The sequence below is a fragment of the Onthophagus taurus genome, chromosome 6 (assembly GCF_036711975.1).
Source record: "Onthophagus taurus isolate NC chromosome 6, IU_Otau_3.0, whole genome shotgun sequence".
Taxonomy (NCBI): domain Eukaryota; kingdom Metazoa; phylum Arthropoda; class Insecta; order Coleoptera; family Scarabaeidae; genus Onthophagus; species Onthophagus taurus.
Window position 1 is genome coordinate 7,019,612 of NC_091971.1, and position 27,747 is coordinate 7,047,358.

The following is a 27,747-nucleotide window of genomic DNA, read 5'->3' on the forward strand; positions in this document are numbered from 1 at the left end:
GCAGAAGTCTGGTCTTCATTCCGGACCCTACTTCCAAGATGCGCGACTTCGCGTACTTCTCACAAAATCTTCATTTTCTCCCAAACCATCAAAGTTATTTCAAAGAAATTTTCACAACCCCTCCACAACACCCTTCGCTACACCTCCCCTAAATTTCAACGAAATATCTTAAACGAAACCACTAAAAATACCCGTTTTTTAAGGTTGCGCTTGAAGCTTAACACTTTTATGGAGAGGGGCTCCTTACGAGAATTTCTGGCTCCTGAGGACAACATGGGGCAGTAAGCTATGCCGCTGCAACCGGGATGTTGCCCGGCAAGGCTCTTAGCCGTGGCACTGTTTGTTTCGTTTGTGGTTAGCGCAGCCGAAGCATCGGTAAGTTCATTTTATTTTTATTTCGTCTCGGTCGTGGTTCGTCTTCTTACCGCTCAGGTATCTTACCTGGAAACCGCGAACGTTCTTAATTTCTATCCCCCGTCGTATAAACCGGACGAATTGACTTTGCAAAAACGTCTTAATTCCGCAACATTTCTGCGCATGTTCAACCCCCTTTATTTATATTTAAACATTATACAACCAACAAACTATTTTTATTCGAAAGCGTTTTACGCTTCATTATAAAGATTTTATAAAACGATAAATACATCATTTTCTTTATCTAGATTGAATCTGGTAATTAGATCTTGATAAAAACTAAAAAACGCTTAAATACACGTGGCGTTAAGCTACCGCGCATCATTTATCATATCTGAGTTTCAATTTACAAATTGAATTCGTTGTTTTATAGGTTTTACAAATTACTTTAATCTTTTAAAAAATATCTTTTAATTGGTTTTATTAAGAAGCTTTTAAATCAAATTTTAAATTATCTATTAATTACATTATTAGGCATGATTATTTATTTATAAATACTGATTGATTTTCTTATTGGATTTTAAGTTATTTAGAAAATTCTTTAGAATGTTGTGTATGGGATTAAAATTTTTGCTCACCCTACCATCTTTTACCACTCCCCCCTCAACATTTCTTTTAATATCTGTTCATCATTTCTTATGTATCTCAACATCATCCTCATCTTCGAACATCTCCTACAACATCTATCGGTAATATGACGTTTATGGCATTAAAATTGTTTTTGGCATATCTCATCATAATCCCTAAACATAATCTCCTAACATTCCCAAAACTTCACCCTCAATATTGTTGTTCCTTCCTCAACAGTTTCTCCATTACCCTGGATCAACATCCTTCTAATATCCTTGGATATCGTGTCTGATACTTAACATAGTCCCTAATATTTCCAACTCTATCCTTGCCTCCCTCAATATCTTCAGCATCATCTATCAATATCGTCCTTGATATTGCTAAACAGTCCCTGATATTATTCTACAAATTCTTTACTATTACTCGTGCTGCCCGTAGTTTGGCATAGAACTCATTGCAAGTTGCACTTCTTCGGGAAATGTCCAAGATGTCTGGTTCCATGCAGTATTATACCGACATAGTCTTTCCATTCTCTTCATCTGCCGCGTGCCCATCTGACTATGTCCTGCATCCCATTGTCCCTGATGTCTTCGCTTCTTATGCGGTCTAGCAAAGAGTAACCAGCAATTGCTCGAAGGGTTGTCATCTCTGTGATTCTGGGGAGCCTTTTGATTGTGATGTTTTTCACCCCTGTTTCAATGGCATATGTCATCTCCAGTCTTATAGTTATCTTATCCTCACCTTCATCTGATCCTCACCTTACGTTTTGTTTCTATGTATTTGTTCCTCCATATTGCATCCTGGAGCACCCTGGGATTAATTTTTTGGCTATAGTTAGAGACTGCGTTTTCTTCGTGGCTATCTTCTAAAGTACTATTTTAGTTTTCTTTTACATCTTCTAATATCATCAACCAAGAGCGTACCTGACTTCGTCTGATCGTCTTTAACATCAAAATAATTTCTGACATATTTCAACATAATAGCATTGCGCAACATTATCTATGTTTGTTTCTGATATAGTCCAATATCGTCGTATCTGAATTTCCGAATATCCTTGATATCTCTTAACACTATTCTGGCATGTCTCAACGTCATGCCATCAACAGCATCCGTGGCAAGGGACGATGTTTTATCCACATCGTCCCTTGTTTTTGGTTCTGGTCCATTCATCCTCAACATCGTCTATGGCCTTTTCTTTATGATCTTCCTCAACAACTTCAAATTCGTTGAAATAGACAAAACATTTTTGGTATTGCTAAACATTTTTGCTGATATCTCTTAATTAAATCCATAATTCTAAACTAAGATGGTATAATATTCGTAGGAATCAGAAAAAGGAACAAATACATTTCCTAGTCATCCGGAACAACGATCCTAAAAATTAATTGAAAAGCTTTTATCTGGAAAAAATTTTTTGGGTCAAATAGAATTCTTTAGTGTCATAAAGAAAACCAAAAATCTTTTAATTTGATACCCAACAACATATATTTTCGGCAAAATAACAAGATAACCTCAAAAAATGACAGTTAATAGTCGCCATTTTCGATTTCATTTGTTTTTATTTATAGAGTTTTACATCTTCGAGAGCTTTTAAGATAAATTCGTGGTGTTTGGACTTAAATAATTTAATTTTTCATTTTAAATCTTACCTTAAATATATTAATCGATTTCATGAACTAAACTAACCTTTAAAGTATCATGCATATTAAGATTTAATGTAACATTAGAAGTGTTTTCTTTTTGCATTTAACTTTGTTAAATTTCGCGTAAACAACCTTCGAATAACGGGGGCATTAAAATCCAACAAATTTTCGAAATGATTTGGTCCGCATCTATTAATAGGAATTACAGGCGAACCATTTCCTGCCGTCAAACTTCAAGGAATAATGAAATGTTCGTTCAACACTTAACATTAGATTCGAATTTAGAACGTAGTAAATATTTGGTACTATATAAATTTAGCACATCTTTAATTATAAAAAATTGTTGACACCGAAATCTAAATGATAAGGTTGTTCTAATTTTCGTCATTCTTTCTAGAAGGTTTTCATTTTGACAGTTAGTTCCTATTTGGTAATTTATTTAGTACGGGGTCAGTGTCTTCATATCTGTGACACTGATATCAGCTTCCCGCCTCATTGTACCAAGAACTTTCCGCACTATGCTTCATTTTTTTCCGGTATCATTCGTGAACCGTCAAAGATTAACAAGTCAAGTAAATAATTTTTTTCTAGGACTAATGTTATTCTTAGCACGCAATCTTCTTTTTTTGACCTCTCAAAAAGAAATAACAATTTTTGTTAATAAAATTAAAAACGTTTCTCAAAAATAATCCGTAAGATGATATATGAAGATAATGTACCACCCACCCGTTAACCAATAATTACCACTTTAAGAGTCGATTCGAATACAAAAAGAGGTATCCCATCCAAAAGAAAGAGTTAACCCAACGTTGAGACCACGTGAAATCGGTAATAATTATGTCGTTACGGAACTTTTTTAATCCCATTCTCCAATAAAAGATAATTGTTCCAAGTATTAACCCGAGTTATTTCATTGTATGAAATCGATGCGCCTTCCCCGGCAATCAATTAATCAAAAATACGTAATGATGCCGCCAAAGAAAAACTTCTCAACATTATTCCTTCGACTTAAATCTCAAAGAATGACCGGCATTTCTTTTTTAGTTATGCTGATTGTTAATTATGTGGAAATCTTGTTTTTTTGTAACATAAGTTTCTGTGACAGTATTAAATTTCTGCTTTGTCGGATGAAATGATTTCGTTCACTTAATTAAAAAAAATTGCATAATAACCCGTTTGGTACAGTGTAGGAGTTTTAACTATTCTAATGCTTCCTATTATATCACACCGGATGTGATAAGCCGGACATCTATCGCATCTTCCTCCCGTTATCGAAATGGCAATGAGTTTTTTTTTCTAACGCTTAAAACTTTTGTAATACTCTCCGTAAGATAGAAAATGTATTCGTAATAAAACGCTATCGACACGAGGGTCACTTTAGATAAACTCGTAACGAATTTTATAAAGCTTTAAAGCTACATCAAACTGATTGAGATGTAATCTAAATAACCGCCAATGATTCACACTTCTTTGAAAGGAAATGCTGATTATAAAAAAAATATGGGTACTGACAGAATTTTTTTAAAAATGGATTCATCGTCAAAAATAAATAATGCCGTAAAAATCGGTTTTGTTTATTTACACTATTTAACGAGTTTTATGCACCACAAACCGCATGACGCAATACGATTAAATTGTTAATGATAAAAAAATTTAAAGAATCACAAAGATTACCACAGAAAACTATAAAGTCGCAGATTGTTATAAATTTTCCAGTGCGTAGAACGATATTCGTTTCGTGATACTACATACATATAATTTAATGGCGGTTATTATTTTAACCCAGGAAGTATGAACACAGAACTTCATGCTGTATCATCGTAAACCTAAGATATATTTAGACGTAGGTGTAAACATTCTTTAAAAGCCACTTTGGTGTTTATAACTTGTTATGATTCGCTCACAAAATAATCTTTATTTTTTTGTTCAACCCAACTTGCGTGTGAACTAAAACTAGTACTAATCTAGATCTCTAACATTGTCACTAGAACTAACACTAGATCTAGAACTATCACTAGAACTAGCGAGTTTAGCCGCACATCTCTCAAGACGGCTAAACCCGAATGATTCTAGTTCTAGGTATATTGTTAGTTCTAGTAACAGTGCTAGTGTAAAACTAGAAATAACACTAGATCTAGAACTACAAAGTTTCTAGTTTAGCAAGTTTCAAGCTTAACAACAACTTGTTTAATTTAATTTGGGCTACATCGTATTCCTTACCATCTATAGCAGCAGTTACGACAATTAAATTATTACTGTCATTTTGTACTTTTCTGGAAAATAGGTTTTTTTAGATTTATGGAAAATTTAAGGTTGATCAGAATTTCTGATTTACTTAGTTTCAACTGCATTTTATTCCCCATCATCTCTAAAGCAGAATATATAGAATAAAATACTTTTAACATTTCCCCTTTCTTAGGAAAACAAATTTTCCATGAATTCTTGGAACTTTCAAGTTCAACAGCATTTTTGGTCAAATTAATTTGAATTGCATTTATTGCAGCAAATGTGGAAATGAATTGTTTTTGATTAAATAGTTTTGTTTTTGGAATTTTATCAATTTTAGATTCAGCAGAATTTTTGGTCAATTTAAATCAAAAATATGTAATCAATATCCACATTATTTCTTGCGTACATACAGACAAATGTTATACTTCCGCGTTTATTAGTTTCATTCATTGACGTTCCAGTCACGGTTGATAATCTTTAACCTCTATTAATCACATTTAGTTGAAGTTTTTAGCACGCGTCTCAATTGCACAATAGAGTTTGTTTATAACCGTTAATAACATTGTAGCCGTTTTAAAGTGTTTTTGAACTTCTCCCAAAAAAAAATCTTAAAATCTTCTCCTCCCCTTAATTACACTTCATCGTTGTTTCTTCCGTGAATTTCCACATCAACATCTCTACGGCGTAATCTCAAACCAAAAGCAAAAAGAAAGAAAACAATCTCGGAGAGGAAGAAAGCGGCCGACAGCTTTTGACGACTTCTCTCCCTCTTGACTTTAGGATTTTCCAAGTATTGCGAAAAGCAACAAGACGGAGACGAACAGTGACCGATCTTGGTCTTGGACGAGAAGTCCAGACGAGGACAGGTAGATAATTTATGAACCCGTCCAGACTGCTGGTCACATTCCACGCGTCTTGAGCTCTCGACCCTCGTCGTGAGTCACAGCTGCAATACACACACTAAGGAAAGACTCTCCTCGGTTATATAATCCGTCGACGAGCGCGGAGGAGAAGACGTGCCGCGTTCTCGGTCAATTCGTCTGTAAAGAAAGAGACTTGTGCGAAATGTTTTGCAGCCCGGGTCTCTTCTTTGGTCGTTATTTGAACCGACTGCGTTCCAAAACGAATTGGTCAGCGGGCGTTTCAAATTAGTGTTATATGGTGATGACCAAAAGAATGATATAAAAAAAGAATTGATAATAAATAAATATTATAAAAATTAATGAGAATAATTTAAGTGAAACTCCATCGTCAAATTTGGTGGTGTGCTAAAAGTAAATTAGTCTTTTGGTATATTCGAGATCGTGCTGGTTTATCTGTTGGAGTTAATTACCCGGGCGCAATGAAAGGTCTTTTTCGTTCTCTGTCTCTCTTGAAACGAACCACCTTGTTAATACCAAGATCGCATTAATCCCGGGTTGTAAATCATCGATTTTACTTACCGGGTCCTCTCCTTAACAAGGACCGGGCGCAAGGGAATTTCGTTTCGAAAGGCAAAACGTAAATCAGCACCGCGCGTTTTTGCGTTCGCCAGATATCAGATGACCGGGTCCGATTGCACGCAAAAGCGAAATCCATTAAACCAGTCCCTGGGTAACGGGAGGACGACATGAGAAATCGCTCTCGAAAACCGAACCGTTAAGGAGATTTATTCGCCCTTAATTGTTACACGACTTGTAAATAACGTTTCTGATCCCAATCAGCAAACTTCAACTTCTCCACCCAACCCAACAACTAAGTAACCACATTTCCGCGACAAAGCACGACAACGTTGCCAAGAAAAAATCAACTAGCCAGCTGAGACATTTGCATCGAACCGAAGAGCCACACAAAGTCGTTCTCGTTGGACCGTTTCCAAGTTCAATGTTGCTCGGACGTCACGGTTAGATACCTTAAATCCTCCAAGTTCTTCCGCGACATCATTCGATTTACCGTTTACGTAGAGAAAGTTACATCACAGTTCTTGTCCGAGAGTACAGCACGTCCTCTGACGGTGGACAAATTGTATTGCGCTCACGCTGTCAATGCACTTTCAGACGGGCGAACGTGTAACCTTAAAGAAAACCGAGCTTCGGTCATAAAACCTCACTTAAAACCAACCGACATTTCTTTATATTTTTTTACCGTTCACAATGATTTTATTTTACCTCAAAAACCATCATCTAATTTAATAGAAAGTAATTAATTTTTATTTAATATCTTATTTTTAACTTGATTTAAAAAGATTCATCCATTAAAGATGTTTATCGGTTAAACGTGGCATGTTCCGTCGTTTCCGCTATGGAATTACTACAGGTTGCCTCTCTCGTGTAATTACCCCGTTCATTTCGTTTCAAAAACCATTTCGACTCACGTGAAGAGGAGGTCGACCCTACACTTCGTAAGAGGCACTTTGTGCTTTGCCCCGATTTAATTTCGTAAGATTCCGGTAACGCAACATTCCGGCGGTTCACGGAGTTTAAGCTTAAAAATACCCTCCGGCGTTTATAAATAGTTTTACGCGTGCACGCATCACATATAGGGGGTTTTTACTCGAGAGCTGACGAACGCCTCTGGAAGTTCTGGTTTCAGTGTTGTGGATGAAACGGCCGACAAAAGCCGTACTGTTCAGTGTTTATAAACAGAGATCTATAGATAGACGTTCAGAATAGAGACTCACTAGAGGACGAAGAGGCGAAAGACGACCAAGACGGTTATGTCATTCATTGTTAAAAGAAAAATGAGTTATTGTGATTTGAGGATTAGAAATTGTAGATGTAATAAAAATTATTGATGGTTGATTAAATCTCTTCTTTTATATTCTATTAAAGGATAAACCATTTTTGGTTCGGAGAGAACTATTTTTTTCATGGATTATTAAATACTTAATAATACCTTAAGAAACTTATAGTTTAGTTGAAACTTTTTATTTTGCTAAGTTTTCTTAAATTTTAATGATTAGTTAGGATGGTTGCACATATTTTAATCTTATGCAAAAAATGGTAAGTGTAGTAGGATGAATTTATGGGGTTCTTTCTAAGAACTTTTTTAGAACACTATGTTATGATTATTCTGTGAATGGAAGTAATTCCTCTTGATAGTCTGAAATCTGGTCTCTCTATCGTCTATCGCAATCGAAGATAATTACCGTGCTACTTTTTATGTTCATTCTTGCTACATGGCGAATCCATCTCAACCTTTGCACTTTGATAAATTCTTCATTCTCTTCCATGTTTCTGACATATTCTGGTCGTGTTAAGATCTTGTATAGAACTAATTTGATTTTTTTTGTAGCTTATAGCCCATGGAAACGTTTGTTGTCTTCATCAGGAATTCCTTCTTCTACCGCCAGCCTTTGCTACCATATACTTGATCTTTGTAAAATTTATTTTCTCCAACTCCCTTATCAACCTTGTAAAGGTCACCTTCACCTAGTTTTCTGTTCTCCCTGTAATATCTATGTCATCGGCGAATGCCAAGACCTTTTCCAGGGTAATATTAAAAAGTAGAGATGACGACCTATTTCCCTGTTGTAGACTTTCGTGGTTCTCAAATGTGACTTTACAGGAAACCTTTCTGAAGACTATCCAATGCCTGTATTATTAAGCTATGTTGCATTTTATGTGGTACAGGTTCAAGTGCATAGTAGTTTATATTGCCAGTTATATGATATTTTCAGTATAAATATAGGATTAAAAATTAATAATAACTTCCCTTTTTTTTCTTACCCCCTTAGAAACTTTTTTTTTAACTAAAACAAACATCGTCGTTTTCTTAGTGAAAACATTCGCTTCCTTACCACACTTAAGAAATACCGATATAGAAAAATATACAAACGAACATCCGGTGTGCAAATTTTCGTTGAGGACTTAGATGAGAAACAGGAAGTCAAGTCGTTGGCCGGAGTAATACGGGTGGGCATCGACGATGAACGACCAAAACCTCAATTTATTTACATTGTCGGATCGAGCGGTTCGGTCTTAAAGGCCGTGAATGGGGCATTTGCCATACGATACCCCGTGGCGTGATGCTAATGGTATTCTCATACATCGTTCGGGGTGATAATTAGTTACACATTCCCACAATATGTTTTCTTATGACGTATACTAAGGAAAAAATATATGGGGAAAAGATAACATGATGAGATGTAGTTTTTGAAAGTAAATAAAGTGAAACGTTAAAAAAAAAGTTAAAAAGGATAAGCTGGATTAATCGAGATGGGTTCCAGTTTTTTTATAAGGTCCACTTTCACTCAACCTTCTAAGTTGAGTAAAAAAACCTTATATTTTCATGATTCATTTTAGATTTTTAACTCAAAATCTAGGATAACGACCTAAATAGAAACAAACGAAGTAGACATAAACGAAATGGGGATAAACACGAGTTTCTTAAGAAAAGCTTCAAAAATAACTTTTCTATCGAGGTCAGAAGTTCGTTTTTTTCGTTCATCTGGATTGAAAATATTAGGCAATATCTAAATCTATCTAGCATCTCGGTGTAAAGGTGAACGAACCGTTTCTGTTGGAGAACTCATACACGTATACACAAATACATACACATGGGGGGATGGTCAGCGAATTTATGTCAGATCGGACGTCATAAAGAGAGCTTGCCTCGACTATATAAATCACCAGTGCAGAGAATAAACGTCCGCGATTTCTTTTTTTCTGTTAAGAGAGAAGGCCCCGTATGAGATATCGTCTTGAAAGTTCGTGGTGCACGCAGAGGCAACTTGATTGTGTTCAGTGTCCAGGCGAGCGATTCTCGACTTGATGCTTATTGATGTTCGATTAATACGGGCCGACGAAGGGCCCCACAAGCGAAAGAGAGAACAAGGAGATGAAGGGAAAACAAGAATTAAAAGAGAAAGGAGAAAAGGTGGAGAGCGCGCCGAGAGGGTTGTTTACGAGCGGCCAGGTTAATAACAATAAAACCGATTTCAATTTGCGGACTCACCCACGAGATGCCCTTAGCTGTGGTCGTTTTGGCCTCGTGGGTGACTGAATCTTCTCTTTCTCTTTGAATCACATTTATAAAGAATAATGCTAAGAAATAGCCGCGAGACATAGGAGTGTTACTCTTTTTTCTTTAGTTTATTCAAATCATTTGAATCTCTTGATTTAAGTTAATTATATATGCCTTAAACAAACAATCAGCACTTCCAGTTTCTAAATTAACCTCCTCTTAACAGTTTCTCTCCAGCTCCTTTGTACTAAGCTCCAACAAAAACAAATTGTTTCGGAGAATTACTTAATAGTTCTATAAACAGCGATGTACATAACTCGGTTTTCAATTTTTCTAAACCAACAAATAGTCGTCGTTCTTGGTTAGCCTTTCAGTCGTATTGCTATCAAACCAAGCGCGTGACCGTTCGTTTTGTGGATCGCGCCATCTGGAATCCTTGCAAACAACAATTTATGGAATCTTAATTTCTCAATACATCATGTGTCGAGTTTTTCCCTCGATGCAGATAATTATGACATGTCGAGAATTTCATAAATGTTAGTAAATAAAAAAGGAAAATCGTTCGAGAATTTATTTTCCCGGAAATCCTTTGGTATTAAATTTCAGGATATAACTTAATTGAAAACGTTTACATTCCGTTTAGAAACTATTTGGAATATCTGAAATTTATCGGTTTTAGCTAATAACTGTAATAAAGTTCCAGTATTAGATTTCTTCTGTAAAACTAGTTGAATCGAGTTAATAAGTAACTTTGGTTTCAATCGGTTTAATAAATTTCACGGCCTACCAGTCTTTAACGATTAACCATATAAGTACAAAGTACTTTACACGTACTGAATTATGACTCACTAACCGGCTATTTAGAACTGTTGTGTTACAAAAACCAATTAATCTTATTGAAACGGTACTTAAAAAAGAAGCAACCCGATTCAAATATATGGGTTAATACGTTTGTTTACAAAATTATTTTAAAAATTATCTTGGTTAATAAATCAGTCACAATTGAAATGATTATGTTGATTTGCTTATGCAAATAAAGAAAAGTCAATATAGAGCGTTTCATGATGTCATTCTTATTCATAATCACTAATATAAAACGAGAAACATCTGTAGCGTTTTAATAAATGCAACTCAATGAGGTTTGATATGTATCAATCATGTTGATATTATTCAATACATGAAGTGGAAATAAAATTACTTAATGTATATTTTATTCAGTTCAAATTGCTACAATTAATTACTTTGTATAATTTAGGTCAATTTTTTAAATTTATGTTGATTCCTTTTTGTATGAGAAGACATCTTCAATGTTAAACATCGCATATAGTAGCGCCTCGGCCGCAAACAACCTCTGTTTACCTAACAATAAAGAATGTATTACATCGTCGGATGAAGCTCATTAAATCAATCCAGTTAAAATCATGAAATTTTTACTAATTATACTAAAATAAATATAAATTTCAATAAAATACGTCAAATTATTATATCAATAGTGATAACGAAGTTAATACAACCTAAATATATCTTTTTGAACCTAAGCTCGTGTCTACATCCATCATTAGTATCTCCATTTCATTGAAACAAAAACATCTTTTTAAGTCATCATCAAAAAGTAGGTTGTTTATTATTGTTATATTTTTACTATGCAATGCACTTTTTTAATACGTTTGTAAACAGTCCAAGTATTACCTTTCCGCCTATTGCAGCAAACCTTTAAGGTCTTCTCACGACGCTTCGAGTTTCAGTCTGCTGGTCTTTATCGGAATGTCTTATCTTAAAGTGTTTGACCTCTTCGAGGTTATATCGCAATACTAAAACCTGATGCGAAATTAATTTAGTTTCCACCAAAACGAAAGAGAAATTCTAAAAAAAAAAAATACATCATAACATGTATTATTCAAGACGATTGCTGCGAGTGCATGGTTTATTTATATCGCTTAGCTGGGTAACATTTATTAGATTACCTTATTAACGCCCGGCAACACCTACTGGTTACAAATGTTATTTACAAGTTTTTAGTATGAGTAAGAAAAGGCGTTAAATTGTAAACATAGAACTTAAATTATAGGAAGTTATTTATTGATCAAGAATTTTGATCTTAACCATTTTAAAAAATTGCGTAGGTTAAAAATTGCATTAAAAAAATAAACTGCCTACATAACATTGTAGGATGTAAATTTTGTAGATGACGTGATCTTCCGCGGATACTTTGTGCCATTTTCGTGATTTATATTTTTTTTATCAAGACGTACCGGATGCGTAGCCGCAATCCTGCGTGATATAAAAAGTAATTATAGCAACTTTTTGACAACCGTTTCCTCCCAAAAAGGATTGATATTTTCAATTTATCTCGTCCACCCGAAAAACCTCACCGAGTTGCAAAACAAGTTGCCGAGTGAAATGCGTGGGATATATTGATATATTTGCATAAAACTCGATTATTACAACATGTATAAGACATCTGTTTGCATTGGTATGACCCATTTTTAGGCGTTGTTAAAACATACAAAGCGAAACAGTTAAGAATCAATATTACAAGAGATTATTTGAAGATTGAAAGTGACAGTTACAAGAGATGTTATCAAGACAATACGAATCATTTTTCTAAGAAATTTCTAACACCACACCATCGAAGATCTAATGATGGTCAATGTACGTTCATCACACCGATGTCAACGACACCAATACTATTTACACACAGAGCGAGTTGTTCGTAAGCGGTCGTAGGTGCCAAATGAGAAAAGACATCGTGACATAAAGTTATATTTCGTTTCGCAAGTTGGTCGGCGGAAGGAAGGACAAACATTTGCCAACAGGGCAAGTTCATGGCCTGTTTTCTTCGCTCAATTATTTTTAGTCGGTGACACGATTTAAAGAAGCCAGCATCTTGCATAATCATCCGCTTGTTCTAAATTGCGTTTGGTTTTAATGTCCGAAGAAAGAACATCTGTTCGCGGCAATGGTTATTTTCGAACTATTACATAACGCAAAACACATAAACGGACTCAAGCGACAAACATCTGTAATCGTATAGTATGCCTATGAGCGAATTATAACGGCACCCAGTTGTGTATCATCAGTTATTTTTAAGTAGCCATTGTTTTCGTTGTATTAATATACAGTGTACGCCAAAAAGTCAACAATACTCTCTTTATTTTGGTTTTATTGAATCTAAGTTTCTGAAATTTTGTTTGTATGAAATCTTGATTTTTCGATCTAAAATATTTTTAAAATGGTTACCACTTGTCCACCAAAAACTTCGTTTCAATGTTAAACAGCGCATATAGTAGCGCTTCGGCCGCAAACGACCTCGACTTATCTAACAATAAAGAACGTATTACGGATCATTACTGGATTTAAAATATACTGTATTAATTCATTCTAAACATTATCTCTTTGCTTCCAGTACTTATTAAATTTATAGGTTCAATAATTAATTAATTTATTATGTTGATCTGAATAGAGAAAAGAAACAATCTTAATTGTCTAAATAAACGTTTTCTCTTCGAACTTACACCTATAATTACAATTATCGTGGTGAGTGTAAATCGTGCAGTGCGAAGAGAGAGTAAAGCAAAAAGCGGTCTCGGTAATAGAGATCTATCGTCGAGTTAGACCCCCTAATGACGCCCTAATTAACAGCACCATTGAACGCGGTGGCGTGCGTTCATGCGAGAGATCAGGAAATCGCTCTTAAAGCGCAACGAAAACAGTTATTACGGAGTAATCGGGCTATTTAGTCCTGAATCTTTAATTCAGCACGATCTTTGATGGTTTGCGCAACTGGGCACATGTCTCCGCCGGCAATAAAAAGCTCGATGGATCGTAAACGCGATTTTTTCCGCTCGTGCTATATCCGGAGGTGATGTCACAAGCGATTCTTCGAATCACAAAGAGAACCGACATGAAAAATCTTTTAGGACAAGTTAAAGGTTAATGTGTTAATCTGTTGGCTGGAATAGATAACGACAATTGACCGAAGAAGCACTTTTAAATTAGCCGCTAATAAAAGCCATAGAAAACCATTTCGAAGTTTGTGTATATAAGAAACCCGTCCAAGGGCATAATAAAGATAAGCCATGACGATGACCCGCAGACATTTGGACATTGAGAGGTTGTGACATCGCGCGAAATTAACGCACTGTTTTTAAGACACAATGTTATGCGTGAACTTTGACAAAAATAAAATTATAATACCACACAACGCGCGTGTAATATAGATAACAAAACTGTAAATAGAATAATTACGTATTAATTAGGAAGTTATAAATAGTTTTGAAAGATATAAAATACAATGTTGAGTGTACAAAAAGTTGTGAAAGAATTGTAATAAAAAGAAGAGGAATAAAAAGTTACGTTTTGTACCGTTATAAAAAACGTGACACGCGTACGAGACATATTATTAAGTCAAGTACTCAAATGATGCTCAACGCGAAAGCAAGCAGAGATTTTACGGTACTGGTGCATTGTCGAGCTGACCCAAATGCACAAACAACCTCTTGTATATACACATACGTACGAAGTGAATCATTATATTGCTTTATTTTATGTAGTTACAGCTGTGGGGGAGAAGACAAGATTTCAACAATAAATTTATAATTAGGTTGTTACGATATTTAACAAACTTATAAATACGAAAAGTTTTATATTACATAGATACATTGTTGTTGAACTAAAACTAACACTAACACTTTTACTAGAACTAACTCTAGACCTAGAACTAGAATCATTCGGGTTTATCTGTCTTAAGAGACTTGCGGCTAATCCTGAATGTTTCTACTTCTTGTTTCTTCTCAATTCTAGTTTTAGTTCAATTTAACAAATTTTTCTTTGAAACTATTAAAAATATTTGCATTGCACGCAAGGTTAAGACCACTTTGTTACATTGTTGTATGTTGGCGTGAAAATAACCTATAATAATTGTTTAGGTAATAATCATAATATTGAAGTGTCCGTGACATTTTCTTAATAAAATATTTCTAAATATAACCCTTTTGAGAACGTTGCGATTAAATATAAATTTTAGTTCAGTAATTATTTCAAAACGGTTTATCTTGGTGAACTTAGATAAACAACCAGTTATAATATTTGTTTATCATGTGGATGTAGGAACGTTCGCTTTCGCTGAAATTCAAACGAAAATAAATAAGAACAAGGACCTTGTGGTTGAGTAACGACGATAACCAAACAATTGGGTCATCCAACTCGGAAATATTGCCGACACATTCAAAATCTTCAGTTAATTTTTTTTCAAAAATTAACCACACAAATTTATAGATCTTTGCAAAAGAAAACATCAAAACCTAACAGATGTTGTAACTTGTAATGTAACAGATGTTGGCTGGTATAGCGATTAAACATAAAAGAAGTGTCATAAACTTTTTGTATTTAACATTCAAAAGTGAATACACCATCACACGATGAGTAATTCATGCGTAATCTTCTCTTTGTATCGTCGAACTCTCGCCTGCAGATTGTTGTAATCGGAATACACAGGCAAACCGTATCAGAAACGAGCAGTTCCTAGCTCGTGGCCGATAAATACACCATTCAATGTTGTGTATCGAGCAGGATTGGCTTAAGCAATCTTTTATTTATTGTTATAATACCCAACAGATTGGCTAAAAGAAAAAATGCTTATCTTAAAAATTATCTACGGATATAAAAGTTAATCGCTTTTCTGTAAAGTAGATCGATACAACTATCGTTCACGGTCAGCTCCTCTTTGCTAGTACCAATCTTTACTGTGGTTTTAAACGTCATGTAGAAAACCACAGAATCTATTGAGTTGGAAATATTTAAGAGGAAGTTATTTTTCATTTATGGGTTGGTTTACAGTAAACTAAAAAGGAATGGAACTTTAATGTTTCTTTTTATAACATTTTTTTCTTATTAGGCAGCTTTTTTTGTATTACTTAATTTCTTTACACCATTTCTAGATTTAGGGTTAACTCCAAGCTCTTATTTAATCTTTCATCAGGGATTCATTAAACTTGCTTAGAATTGACTGTAAGTTTTGTTCAAAATTTGTGGTTAGAGAAGTGCCTAAGTAAATGCTAAATCCTGACCTGTCTATAGATCGAACGTCCTATTCTGTTATGCATTTATTCCGGTTCATTCAATGCTAAAACCCCGTGTCGGTAGCCGGTGGTTATATAAGATTCTTTTTCAAGTTTTATCCTCGTATGGAATTTTACCATTACGAGGGCGTCGATCGGCGGCGGGTAACGGGAACGGGAATCGGTGTCGTGGCAAATAGTGCGTGTTCCCATCTAATGGATCAGATAAAAGAACAATTGGATATAGGCCGAGATTTCGAAACTATCGCCAAGTCAAGGGCGTTTCGTAAAATCGAATAATCACTAATTGACGATGATAATTTAATGCGTACAGAAGCGTTTAAAGAAATTTTGCTGTTAGTGTAAACAGTCACTAACATTCCAGCCTTACAAGGAAACAGCATCGAGTCTAAAGGAACGTGTTTGAAATATTCTGCGAAATAACGAAACATCCAAATAACACTCTAGTAAACACAAAATGCATAATTTATTTTCCATATATTTTCGTGTATGTGGGCGATTCAAAAGCACCTCAAGCGTGTTGGATGCTGTTTACTTCTAAAAAATAAAAATTAACCAACAGACAATATTCAGAGTGGGTGTATCCAATTGATTTATTACGGTTCCCTCCTACATGCTAAGCCATTTTACGCCAAGGTAAACATTGAGATATGTTACACCCCAAACGCTTCTGATCCTTCCGAATACTTCAACCAAAAGGAATCCGTTTGGTAATAATATGAAATTGAGGACAGTTTACACAAACAAATCATATCGCAAAGCAACATCATCGTTGCGTTTATTTTAACGACATTTATAACTTCCTGGCGTCGCCGTGCAGTTAATCGTGTTTAAGAACGTTTAGAAAACAAGATGCATACATACCTCGGTAATGAGATTAACATCTAACTTCCTTCGAGCTTTATAATTTTGAAGTAAAAACAAACAGCCGCCTAACATAATGGAATATTACACTTAGAGCCTTTCGCTCGTCTCGCAACCCTAAAATTACCCTATCGTAAAATTTCTTAACGCCTATCGCGTACGTACTCATCATGAACGTTCTTTCCTTTAACGGGTTATATCTTGCGCCATCAAATTAGGGGATTCTTCCGACCGAAGTCTATAATTTAAGAGCGTCAATGCATATTTTCCGTTACACTTCAAAGAAACAATCACTTAAGTCATTACACGCATTAGCTTCCACGTTTTGCACACAACACCGTAATTCTGTGTAGTTTTAATATAACCCGGGGGTAATCGGAATGCTTATGTCATAAAAAAACATTAACGAGTATGATGAAAAAAACAAATTGAAAAGAATCTTATCCTATATTTGCTTTAATCAAAGTTAATATTTGAGGTTACATCATCTCCAAACTTTTTTAATATGGTGTAACTAATTCCATATACAGTGTCTGCCAAAAAGTTAACAATGTTCTTTTAGTTCCATTAAAACTACATTCCTGAAATATTGATTATATGGGATGTAATAAAGAATCTAATGTTAGCTGATAAAAAATTACTTATTCTAGAATATTATTAGACTAGATATCAACTTTTAATTATATCCAAACTGTATTTACCATTTTTTGGAAATATCTCCAAATAAATCGTGTTATAAAAAAGTGGATTTTATAACAGTTGGCCCGGATATATTGAATCATTGTTTTAAAAATAGGAGCTGTGACCAACAATTTTAACGAGACATCGTAAAGTGGGCTTTCTTGCATCGGCAATAATTGCGTGGTCTAACAAATCTGGCCCAGGCGTAAATTTCTTTGCACTCGATTCCCAAACGTTTCGCAGTAAAGCACCAACTTATTTTCGGACATTCAATATGTGTCGAGTCCCGTACAAGCGATACATTACCGATTTGTTGTGGCTATAAATACATGACGATTGTTTCGTAATGTATGTACAATCTAAAATATCAAAAAAATTTATACCATGTTTTAAAAATGTATATAAAAAGAGTTGCATGTATCATAAAGTTTCACAAAGGTGGGCGTCATGTAAAAACTGTGTACAAGATCATAAAAAAGTGAGAGACGATCCAATTAAGAAAAATATCCGAACTTTCTAAAGCGTGCGCTGTCACTTGATGGTACCTACCCAACGGTGGTTGGGTTGTTATGGTTGACAGTTACTTTTGGGTGGATTGATTGAGTTATTGTCCGGCGATGAAATTCGTTCGTGAATGGACCGAAGTAATTGTGGTATTAATTGCGAACGCATCCAACAGCATGTTTCGAAGGCGTGCTTTCACTTCGGGTCGGAATGAAATTTTTTGGGGTCCATCTGCCCATCATTTGCAAGAACGGTTTATGGTAAAGGTTGCGAACCTTATTCGGTAATTGGGTCAGTTTTGCATCGGACAATTTACTTGAAAGGTCTGCTGGAAATGGAGCGCGTCATGGAACGCCCCAATTTCGTATGCACCGATATAAACAAACGGTCAGTTATGAAACTATCGCATAAATTCGAAATTGACCGTTGAAATTGATTAATACATTTAGATCAAGGTATTAAATCTTGAACTATTTTTGTACTGAGAATTATAAGAAATATTTCGTCATTATTTGATAATCATCTACAGTAGTCAATCAAAAGAGGAACCGTGTAACTATTTCACCTGCCATATCCATATTTGTATTTCAAGATGATTAACCATGTCCATATTTAAACTTTACAACGAATTTACATAGAATCGAATGATGCCTTCGTAACGTTGTTCATTGTAGCTTTGTCGGCAGCAAAATCCTCAAAGGGCCAGTAATTTGGTGTAAACGCAACGCTATAAATGGTCAGGAAGAAGAACTATGTTCACTCTTCCATTTGTATTATGTCACACGACTTAATTGAGATTTACTGAAGCACTCGGCGAGAGGAACATTCGGTTAAATTTCACTGTATCCCAAATTCGTGCCTCCATTACATTTTTTCTTCTTTCATTTTGGTTTTATGTAGTACCGTTAATAAAGCCGCTCTCGTGTACCGGGCCCATTTTAATTTAATTTTGTAAGGCCATTTTTTACGCCCAGTAGAGTTCATGCTTCTTCCAGGAAAGGCTAATTGAAAAAAATTATTGTGTTCATGTTAACTTAAAATATTCTTTTTGGGCAAAATGAGTTTTATTTCATTTTAGATACTCAATGAATCGTTGAAATAGCTTCGCTTTTTACATCCCAAAATGATTAACAAATATGAAAAAAAAATAATAAATATTTCTTTTAAACCGGAAAGATTAAAAAAATCAAACCAGACATAATAATGTAAACGAAAGTATCGAATCGGCGCAGAATTTCGTAAACGAAACCATATGCCCCAACAAGACTCTTGCGTAACATCCCAAGATTTCGTACTTTTCATGATGCAACTGGACCACCAGACCAGAATAAAAATATACAAACGAGTTGGCCTTCCACTGCGGAGACGATAAAAAATGGAACGATCCCATTTACAAGGGAACCGTGTATAATAAATTTATACTCTCCCCCATTGATAGGATAGCAGAGTCCATATTTCGAGTTATGCCGAGAGTATGGTGATGTGATAAGTAGCCGCTTAAGCGCTTAAAATGACTTGACTTCGTATCTGGGACGAGCAAGATCTTGAATCACGGTCTGGAAGCTACGTTTCTTCTTTTTATAGAAAGCTGTTCGAGCAGTTGGTGTATTCATGTAATTTTTTTTGCCAATATCTCTTAAGAAGCATAAATCCATTAAAAGCTTTTTTAAGAAATAAAAATAAACAATGGATTATGTTGACTTAGTGAAAAGCAGAGAGAATTAAGATTATCGAAAAGTTGATTAAATATTGAAAGTGTTTTTAGTAAAATCCATTAAGCTTAAGTTATGATATAAAGATACAGGATATTGGTTTTACAGATGTTTGTCTTGTAAGATTTTTTTGCTTCTTTAAAGTTCATTACCATCTTAAGCTCAAATATTTGCGAAACGACTAAAACTAGAACTAGCCGTAAGACTGCAAAACCCAAATGTTTTTAACATTCTTTTTAACTTTCTAGTTCTAGGTCTAGTGTTAGTTCTAGTTTTACACTAGAGCTGTTACTAGAACTAACACCTCACTAGAACTAACACCCAGAATCATTCGGGTTTAGCCGTCTTGAGAGGACGTACGGCTAAACCCGAATGATTCTGGGTGTTAGTTCTAGTTTTACAGTAGAGCTGTTACTAGAACTAATAGTATACCTAGAACTAGAATCATTCGGGTTTAGCCGTCTTGAAAGACGTGCGGCTAAACCCGAAACTTACTAGGTCTAGTGTTAGTTCTAGTTTTAGTTCAATACAAATTTACAATAACATGGTGTTGATTAACAACAAGAACTAACACTAACACTGTCACTAGAACTAGATTAGACCAAGAACTAGAAACATTCGGGTTTAACCGTCTTAAGCGACACACGGCTAACCCCAAATGTTTCTAGTTCTATATCTAGTGTTAAGTTACATGGATTTAATAGAAAAAAGTAAATAATAAAATTTGTTAATTATTATTTACATCCATTTGTTTTTGACTTAAAAAAATGACACATTTTGTCAAATCATATAATAATTGGGAATACCCAAAAAATACATTTCCCAGTAAGATAGTAATTCGAAGATTACCACCAAATTTTACACTCGATTCTTTTATTAAATATGTATCGCCGTTACCTAAACATAATTATCTGCGGTTTGTTGAAAGTAATGGAAATGGAGTAAATTCTTTTTCGAGAGTTTATATAAATTTTACGAATTGGAACGAATTACTTTTGTTTAAACAAAAATATGATAATTATATATTTCTGGATGATGGTGGGATAGAACATCCGGCTGTGGTGGAATTTGCTCCATTCCAAGGAATTCCGAAAAATTCGAGAAAGAAAGATAATAAAAGCGGTACCATACAGTTTGATGAATATTATAAAGACTTCCTAAGAAAGAGGAACATAAAAACGTCAAGCACGGAGAAATTTGAATTCGAGATTCAAAAACGTGAAAACACCGCTGCGATAACGCCACTTTTAAAATTTATAAACGAAAAAAAGGGGGAAAAGAAACAACATTGCGATGATAAAAATTACATTCGAACTAAAACCGTAGATAATTGTATGGTGTTTGTAAATAGCAGGGTGAGACGAAACCAAAAATTTAAGTACAGGAGACCGAAGTATCTCGGCTCTTTGTATACAAACTCCTAAATTGGAACCAGATGTTCTTTTTTATAAAGTTTTCGGATGTTATTTTTTTAGCAACGTATAAATTTCAAAGGAAACTACCGAAAATCCAGATGCACAAATAAACTTTTAGATACATAAAATTTCCGATATCATTAGTGGGAAATATTCGTGACGATCTTAACAGAAACGTCACGTTTAGCCCCACAAAATCCCGTTGTTGCCCTTAGGGTATAATAGCGATGTAATGGATGATCTACACGCAATCGAAGAGAAGATTTATCCCCTATTAAATTCGTGATATGTGGGTGTCATTATGCAACTACAAATAACAAGTAAAGTAGTACGAAACTATAAAGATCAATGAAATTTTATATTATATTTTATTAATTTTTAATAAAAATGTTTTGTATCACATGTTTAGCGTCTCTCAAGACATTTGAAACAGCTACCCAATAAAAAACTAAAAGGTTAATTTTAATTCTTCCTTTCAGTCTTGCAAAGGATGTGCTTACGCACACAAATGCAATTGTACTGGCATTCAAGGCAAAAAAGGTGATGATGGTATACCAGGAAATATCGGTATTCCTGGTGAATATGGTGATATAGGAGAAGACGGCCCTCCAGGTCCAAAGGGAGAAAAAGGAGCCGAAGGAGAACGGGGTAACGTCGGTGACAAAGGATTTAGAGTCAGTATTTAATTACAAATTAATTCTCTTTTAACGTGATTACACTTTCAAGGGCGGTGATGGCGAGAAAGGAATGCCCGGTATGCCAGGTTTATCTGTAAGTATTTTATATTCTTATTTAACTCAATTTGTTTACATAAATTTTTTTAGGGTGTCACTGGTGCAAGAGGTTACAGAGGCCCAGTGGGTTTGGATGGTTGCAACGGTACAGATGGTAATCCGGGTGTTAAAGGTATACCTGGTGATCACGGTGCTAGAGGTGATGCTGGAGGTGAAGGTGCCACGGGTGCGAGAGGTGATCCAGGAGAAGGTGGTGGTAATTCGATCGGTATCAAAGGTGTCGCCGGTATAAGTGGAATTGATGGAATTTCTGGAAACCCAGGACCACCAGGACAAGCGGGATCTTTTGGCCCTCAAGGACCACCCGGACAACAAGTACACAAAAAGAAATTCTGTTAAAACATGATTCTAATTAAATTCGTTTTAGGGTGAACCCGGTTATGATGGACATCGAGGTCCAACTGGAGACCCAGGATTACCAAGTACTGGTCACAGAGGTGCTAAAGGACAACCTGGAGATGTAGGCGAAACTGGACCACCTGGACGAGTGCCCTGGAACTTTACCGAAAATCAAACGAACATCGAAAGCGAAAGAGGAGAGACGGGCGAACCTGGAAGTCTTGGATTCGAAGGTGAAATAGGAAGAAAAGGTGAAATGGGAGATCGTGGACCGATAGGGTTGAGGGGATTCGAAGGTGATAGAGGTTATAAAGGTGACCCTGGAGCGGACGGATCGCGAGGTAAACAAGGAAGACTTGGACCTGAAGGTCCTCCTGGTGAAAAAGGAGATAAAGGAGCCCCAGGTTATGCTGGGGAATATGGTGAAGATGGTTTTACTGGTCTTCCTGGTGAAGCAGGACGAAAAGGATCACCTGGCGCTCAAGGTCCGCCCGGCATAAAGGGAGTATGGGATCCTACACAGAATTTAGGAACTAAAGGTAGTAGAGGACGACAAGGACCTGATGGTTTTAGGGGTCTTAAGGGTTAGTAGATCAACTTAATAAATTAACGTAATATTAATAATTTTATTTTTCTATTTTTTAGGTTCAGCTGGTTTACCTGGTAAAAGAGGAATGCCTGGTCCTGTTGGATCCCCAGGTCAACCAGGTCTTCCCGGGCTTCCTGGATTACAAGGTAAAAAAGGTCTCCAAATAAAAGGAGAACGTGGTGATGACGGTTTCCCTGGTCATGATGGAAGACGAGGTGAACACGGTCTGCCGGGATTATGGGGCAACAAGGGAAAACCTGGTGAACCCGGCTACGATGTAACTGGCCCTAGAGGAGATAGTGGTATCCCTGGATTAAATGGATTTGCTGGTCCACCTGGAGACATGGGAGATGAGGGTGAGAGAGGGCCAAAAGGTTATCCTGGTACCGGAGTTCCTAAAGTGGGACCAATGGGAGATCAAGGACGTCCAGGATATCCCGGGGACGCAGGTGATCCAGGACGACCAGGTTATGATGGATTAAAAGGTTTAAAAGGACGACGCGGTGATGATTGTGGATACTGTATGCCGGGATTAGATGGCTTAAAAGGAGAAAGGGGTGATGATGGATGGGATGGCGAAATGGGGGGAATAGGTTTCCCTGGACTTACTGGAGCTAGAGGAGCAAAAGGAAACAAAGGGCGACCCGGTGTTGCGGGACCTAAAGGACAACCAGGCACGCCTGGCGGTCCTGGTATACAAGGAGCTCAAGGGCCTAAGGGTGTAACCGGAAAAATAATTATTCCTCAGAGTCAGGTGGAGGTCGGAGATAAAGGTTACAAAGGATTTGCAGGAAGAGTTGGCCCGGAAGGTGATCGTGGATTCCCTGGAGCAATAGGTTTCACAGGTTTAAAAGGTTTTAAAGGAGAAGTTGGTGTATACGGTGAAATCGGATATCCTGGAAAAGATGGTATAGATGGACTACCCGGTAGGATTGGTCAAAAAGGAGAACCAACACTAATAGCTAAAGAATATGTTCGTGGAGATAGAGGCTTTCCTGGAGAAGAGTATGTTTTTTAATATTGTATAGTTTGTTCCTTATTCTTAGTTACAAATTATTTTTGTAGTGCTCAAAAAGGAGAACGTGGTGATGCTGGACCAAAAGGTGAACCTGGATACATATCAACCTTAATTTCAGCTTTAAGAGGTAGTAAGGGGTATAAAGGACCACCTGGAGATGAAGGTTATTATTACATTTTTAAGCAGATTTTTAAATGTTATTTAATAAAATAAATATTATTTTCAGGCTTACCTGGTTTAAGAGGTATTAAAGGTATTAAAGGAGATATGGGATACACTGGTCTTCCAGGTGCACCTGGCAAAACCGGAGAAGTTATTCAAGGTCCCGAAGGTATTAAAGGTTTCCCAGGCTTAACTGGAGATCAAGGGTTACCTGGCCGCCCTGGAGAACCAGGTACTCCAGGACCAAAAGGCGAGTCTGGTAGATTTGGAGAGAAAGGTAACAGAGGAGATCATGGACTCAACATACTTAACGGGAAGATTGGAATCATGGGACCTGAAGGTGCCAAAGGCTTACCAGGTGATTTTGGATTGGATGGCTTTAAAGGACGATCCGGTATAGATGGTGTCAAAGGTTACAAGGGTGCTAAAGGTGCACCAGGTCAAATTGGACTACCCGGGCAACGTGGTAGGAAAGGTCACAGGGGAATAATGATTCCCGGATCGCAAGGGCCACAAGGCAGGCCAGGATATAGGGGTTATCCCGGAATGTATGGAGAACTTGGTGAACGTGGTGACGAAGGTGCCGTTGGTCCCGATGGTGTAAACGGTCTTAAGGGAGAACCAGGACCTTTCGGCGATAGAGGTCCAAGTGGAGATATAGGATTACCTGGATTTAATGGAAGACCTGGACCAGCTGGTATTGATGGTTGGGACGGCCCCTTAGGTGAAAAAGGAGACATGGGATATCCAGGTTACCCGGGAGAACCAGGCCCTGCGGGACTTACCGGATTGAATGGACCAAAAGGAATTATGGGAGACATAGGATTTCCAGGCAACGATGGGTTACCTGGTTTACCGGGCATTCCTGGCCTACGTGGAGATGAAGGCTGGCCTGGAAGACGGGGACCAAAAGGAGAACCTTCATTTAGTGGACCCAAAGGAGAACAAGGTGATCATGGACCCACTGGTGCACCTGGAGCTGATGGTTATGATGGATGGGATGGTGCTAAAGGAGAACCGGGAATTCCCGGTGATAGTATCTTTGGTGAACGTGGTTTAGCCGGTGAAGAAGGAAACGATGGAACAATGGGGAAACTGGGTTTTCCTGGAATGGTAGGAGATCGTGGTGATATTGGTTTTCCCGGACCAATTGGACAACGTGGTGAACCAGGTTTTGATGGAGCTGTAGGAATCTTAGGAAAAAATGGCATTCCTGGTCAAAAAGGAGAGCAAGGAGATTATGGATTTGCAGGAATAAAGGGTATTAAAGGTGAAAGAGGAATGGATGGTGATCCGGGATCTATGGGACTTCCCGGATTAATGGGTGACAAAGGTTACTCTGGTTTTTCTGGCCGACCTGGTGAGAAGGGTGCAAAAGGCAACGTTGGATATCCAGGATTTTCCAGCCACGGAACCGGGGAAAGAGGTGATTTCGGCGAACATGGAATGTTCGGATTGGGAGGGGTAAAAGGTGACGTGGGCGATGAAGGCTATCCAGGTTTACCAGGACTTAAAGGAATTAGAGGAGATAAAGGTTTTGAGGGATTACCGGGACCGGCAGGACTCCAGGGAGCGAAAGGAATGATAGGAGATATTGGTTTTACTGGTGCACCAGGTTTCCCAGGACAACATCCAGAACGAGGTGATATGGGAAAGGAAGGTTTACCGGGAAGAGAGGGCTTTCCGGGAGTAAATGGGCAGAAAGGAGCTCCTGGTGAATACGGCGAAGAAGGTTTAAAAGGCGAACGGGGTCCAACTGGCGAAATTCGAATTGGAATGAGAGGTGAACCTGGTGATACTGGACTACCAGGTACTCCTGGATTTCCTGGAAGAGCGGGAGAACTCGGGGCTATTGGAATTCAAGGAGCACCAGGACGGAAAGGTTTAATGGGAGATCCTGGATATGGAGGAAACAGTTCTAAAGGTGCAAAGGGTGATGTCGGTTTCCCTGGTAAGTAAAAATCTATATGGATAAACAGTATTGTTTAAACATTTAATTTTTAATTTAGGTTTAATTGGTGCCGCTGGCGATAAAGGTTTTATTGGTGACATTGGCCTTTCTGGTAGCATTGGAATAATTGGACAGAAAGGTTTTCAAGGCGAACCAGGAGATCAAGGTATTCCAGGTTTTCAAGGAAGAACAGGATATATCGGCGATAAGGGAATGATGGGAGAATACGGAAGAGATGGTAATCCTGGATTACCAGGACTGAGTGGTGACGCTGGATATGCTGGATTACCCGGATTATATGGATCCAAAGGAAAACGTGGTCCTCCCGGCTTCAAAGGCATTCGAGGTGATGGTGGATTACCAGGCCGAAACGGAATAGCAGGTCTTGAAGGTCCACGCGGCATGCGCGGTGACGACGGTTTCCCAGGACAAGAAGGTCGTGTCGGGTTACCTGGAGCAACTGGTTTACCAGGAACTCCAGCACCTTCTCCCCCAGGACCAAAAAGTCGAGGTTTTTATTTTGCTAGACATTCTCAATCAGAAAGAATACCGGTTTGTCCAAGAGATACTGTGAAGTTATGGGACGGATACTCATTATTGTACATACTTGCTAACGGTAAAAGCCACGGACAAGATTTGGGGTCACCCGGAAGTTGTTTGAGGCGATTTAACACTATGCCTTATTTATTCTGTAACTTGCAAAACGTTTGCGATTATGCACAAGCAAACGATTACAGTTATTGGTTATCTACAACTGAGCCAATGCCGGCAATGATGACACCTATACCAGCTGTTGAAATGAATAGATACATATCAAGGTTGGTGAATTTTTAATAATTATTCCAAATTGTTTTTAATATATTTGATTTTTTGTAGATGTTCAGTTTGCGAAGCTCCAACTAAAGTTTTAGCACTCCACAGTCAAAGTTTAAATGTCCCTACTTGTCCTAATGGATGGGATGAAATCTGGCGAGGGTGGAGTTTCTTCATGGTACTCAAATTAACTCGTTACATAAACTTATCAATTAATTTAATAATTTTTGTAGCATGTAGATGCTGGTGCTGAAGGATCAGGACAATCATTAATGTCGCCTGGTTCGTGTTTAGAAGAGTTTAGGCCAAAACCATTTATAGAATGTCAAGGTCACGGGCGTTGCAACTACTACACGACAGTTGTCTCTTATTGGTTGAGCATTATCGACGATTATGACATGTTCAAAAAACCAAAACCACAAACTATTAAAGAAGGAATGGATTTAACATCGCATATTAGTAGATGTGCGGTGTGCATAAGAAGAGTTCCGCCACCGGTACCAACCCGACATGAAGACGATGGTGTTCCCAGCACGTACAGAAAACCACAACACAGAGCTGGACAACCAAACGTATTCCAACCAAACAGAAATTTGCCGCACCGAAGACGACAAAGACCAAGAATGAGACACAGCGGTAGACCATACAATCGTGATGATCGAGTGCCATAATAAAATCAAGTTTTTTTTGTAATTTCTTTGTAGCTGTGCTAATAATAATGTATGATTAAATAGGGTGATTCATTATTTTCTTGTCAATATTGTATAATAATGTATTTTGTATAAAATAATTAGTTAAGTGCTGACGTAACAACATAAATGATTCCTATATATTAAGTTTAATTTTGATTATTATTAATTACAAATTGCTGGTGCTGCCCAAATTTATATAAAAACTGTTTGAATTAATAGCTTTGTTATTAAACCCACTGCCATACTTAATAAAACATTTTAATTAATAATAAACCGTTTTATTCTTTAAAAATTGATCAATTGCAGTTTAAAAACCACATTTTTTTTCTTTAA

The 27,747-nt window shown here is 36.8% G+C and overlaps 1 protein-coding gene across 1 annotated transcript; it reads left to right on the top strand.

Annotated features, from left to right (window-relative positions):
• The first annotated feature begins 288 nt into the window (after nt 1-288).
• On the top strand, nt 289-27,687 carry LOC111428022 (collagen alpha-1(IV) chain-like). Its single transcript, XM_023063419.2, has 11 exons — nt 289-375; nt 21,536-21,730; nt 21,783-21,827; nt 21,881-22,165; nt 22,218-22,773; nt 22,835-23,783; nt 23,844-23,959; nt 24,023-25,909; nt 25,968-26,727; nt 26,786-26,900; nt 26,956-27,687. Exons 1-11 carry the CDS (start codon nt 289-291, stop codon nt 27,391-27,393), a joined length of 5,433 nt encoding a protein of 1,810 aa, XP_022919187.2. The 3' UTR covers nt 27,394-27,687.
• Nucleotides 27,688-27,747: the final 60 nt, after the last annotated feature.

Bases quoted from the DNA above. Each gene is read 5' to 3' on its own strand.
- LOC111428022 (XM_023063419.2), top strand. From the start codon at position 289: ATGCCGCTGCAACCGGGATGTTGCCCGGCAAGGCTCTTAGCCGTGGCA. The intron at 22,166-22,217 runs GTACACAAAAAG...AATTCGTTTTAG, and splicing joins AAGGACCACCCGGACAACAA to GGTGAACCCGGTTATGATGG. The intron at 23,784-23,843 runs GTATGTTTTTTA...TTATTTTTGTAG, and splicing joins AGAGGCTTTCCTGGAGAAGA to TGCTCAAAAAGGAGAACGTG.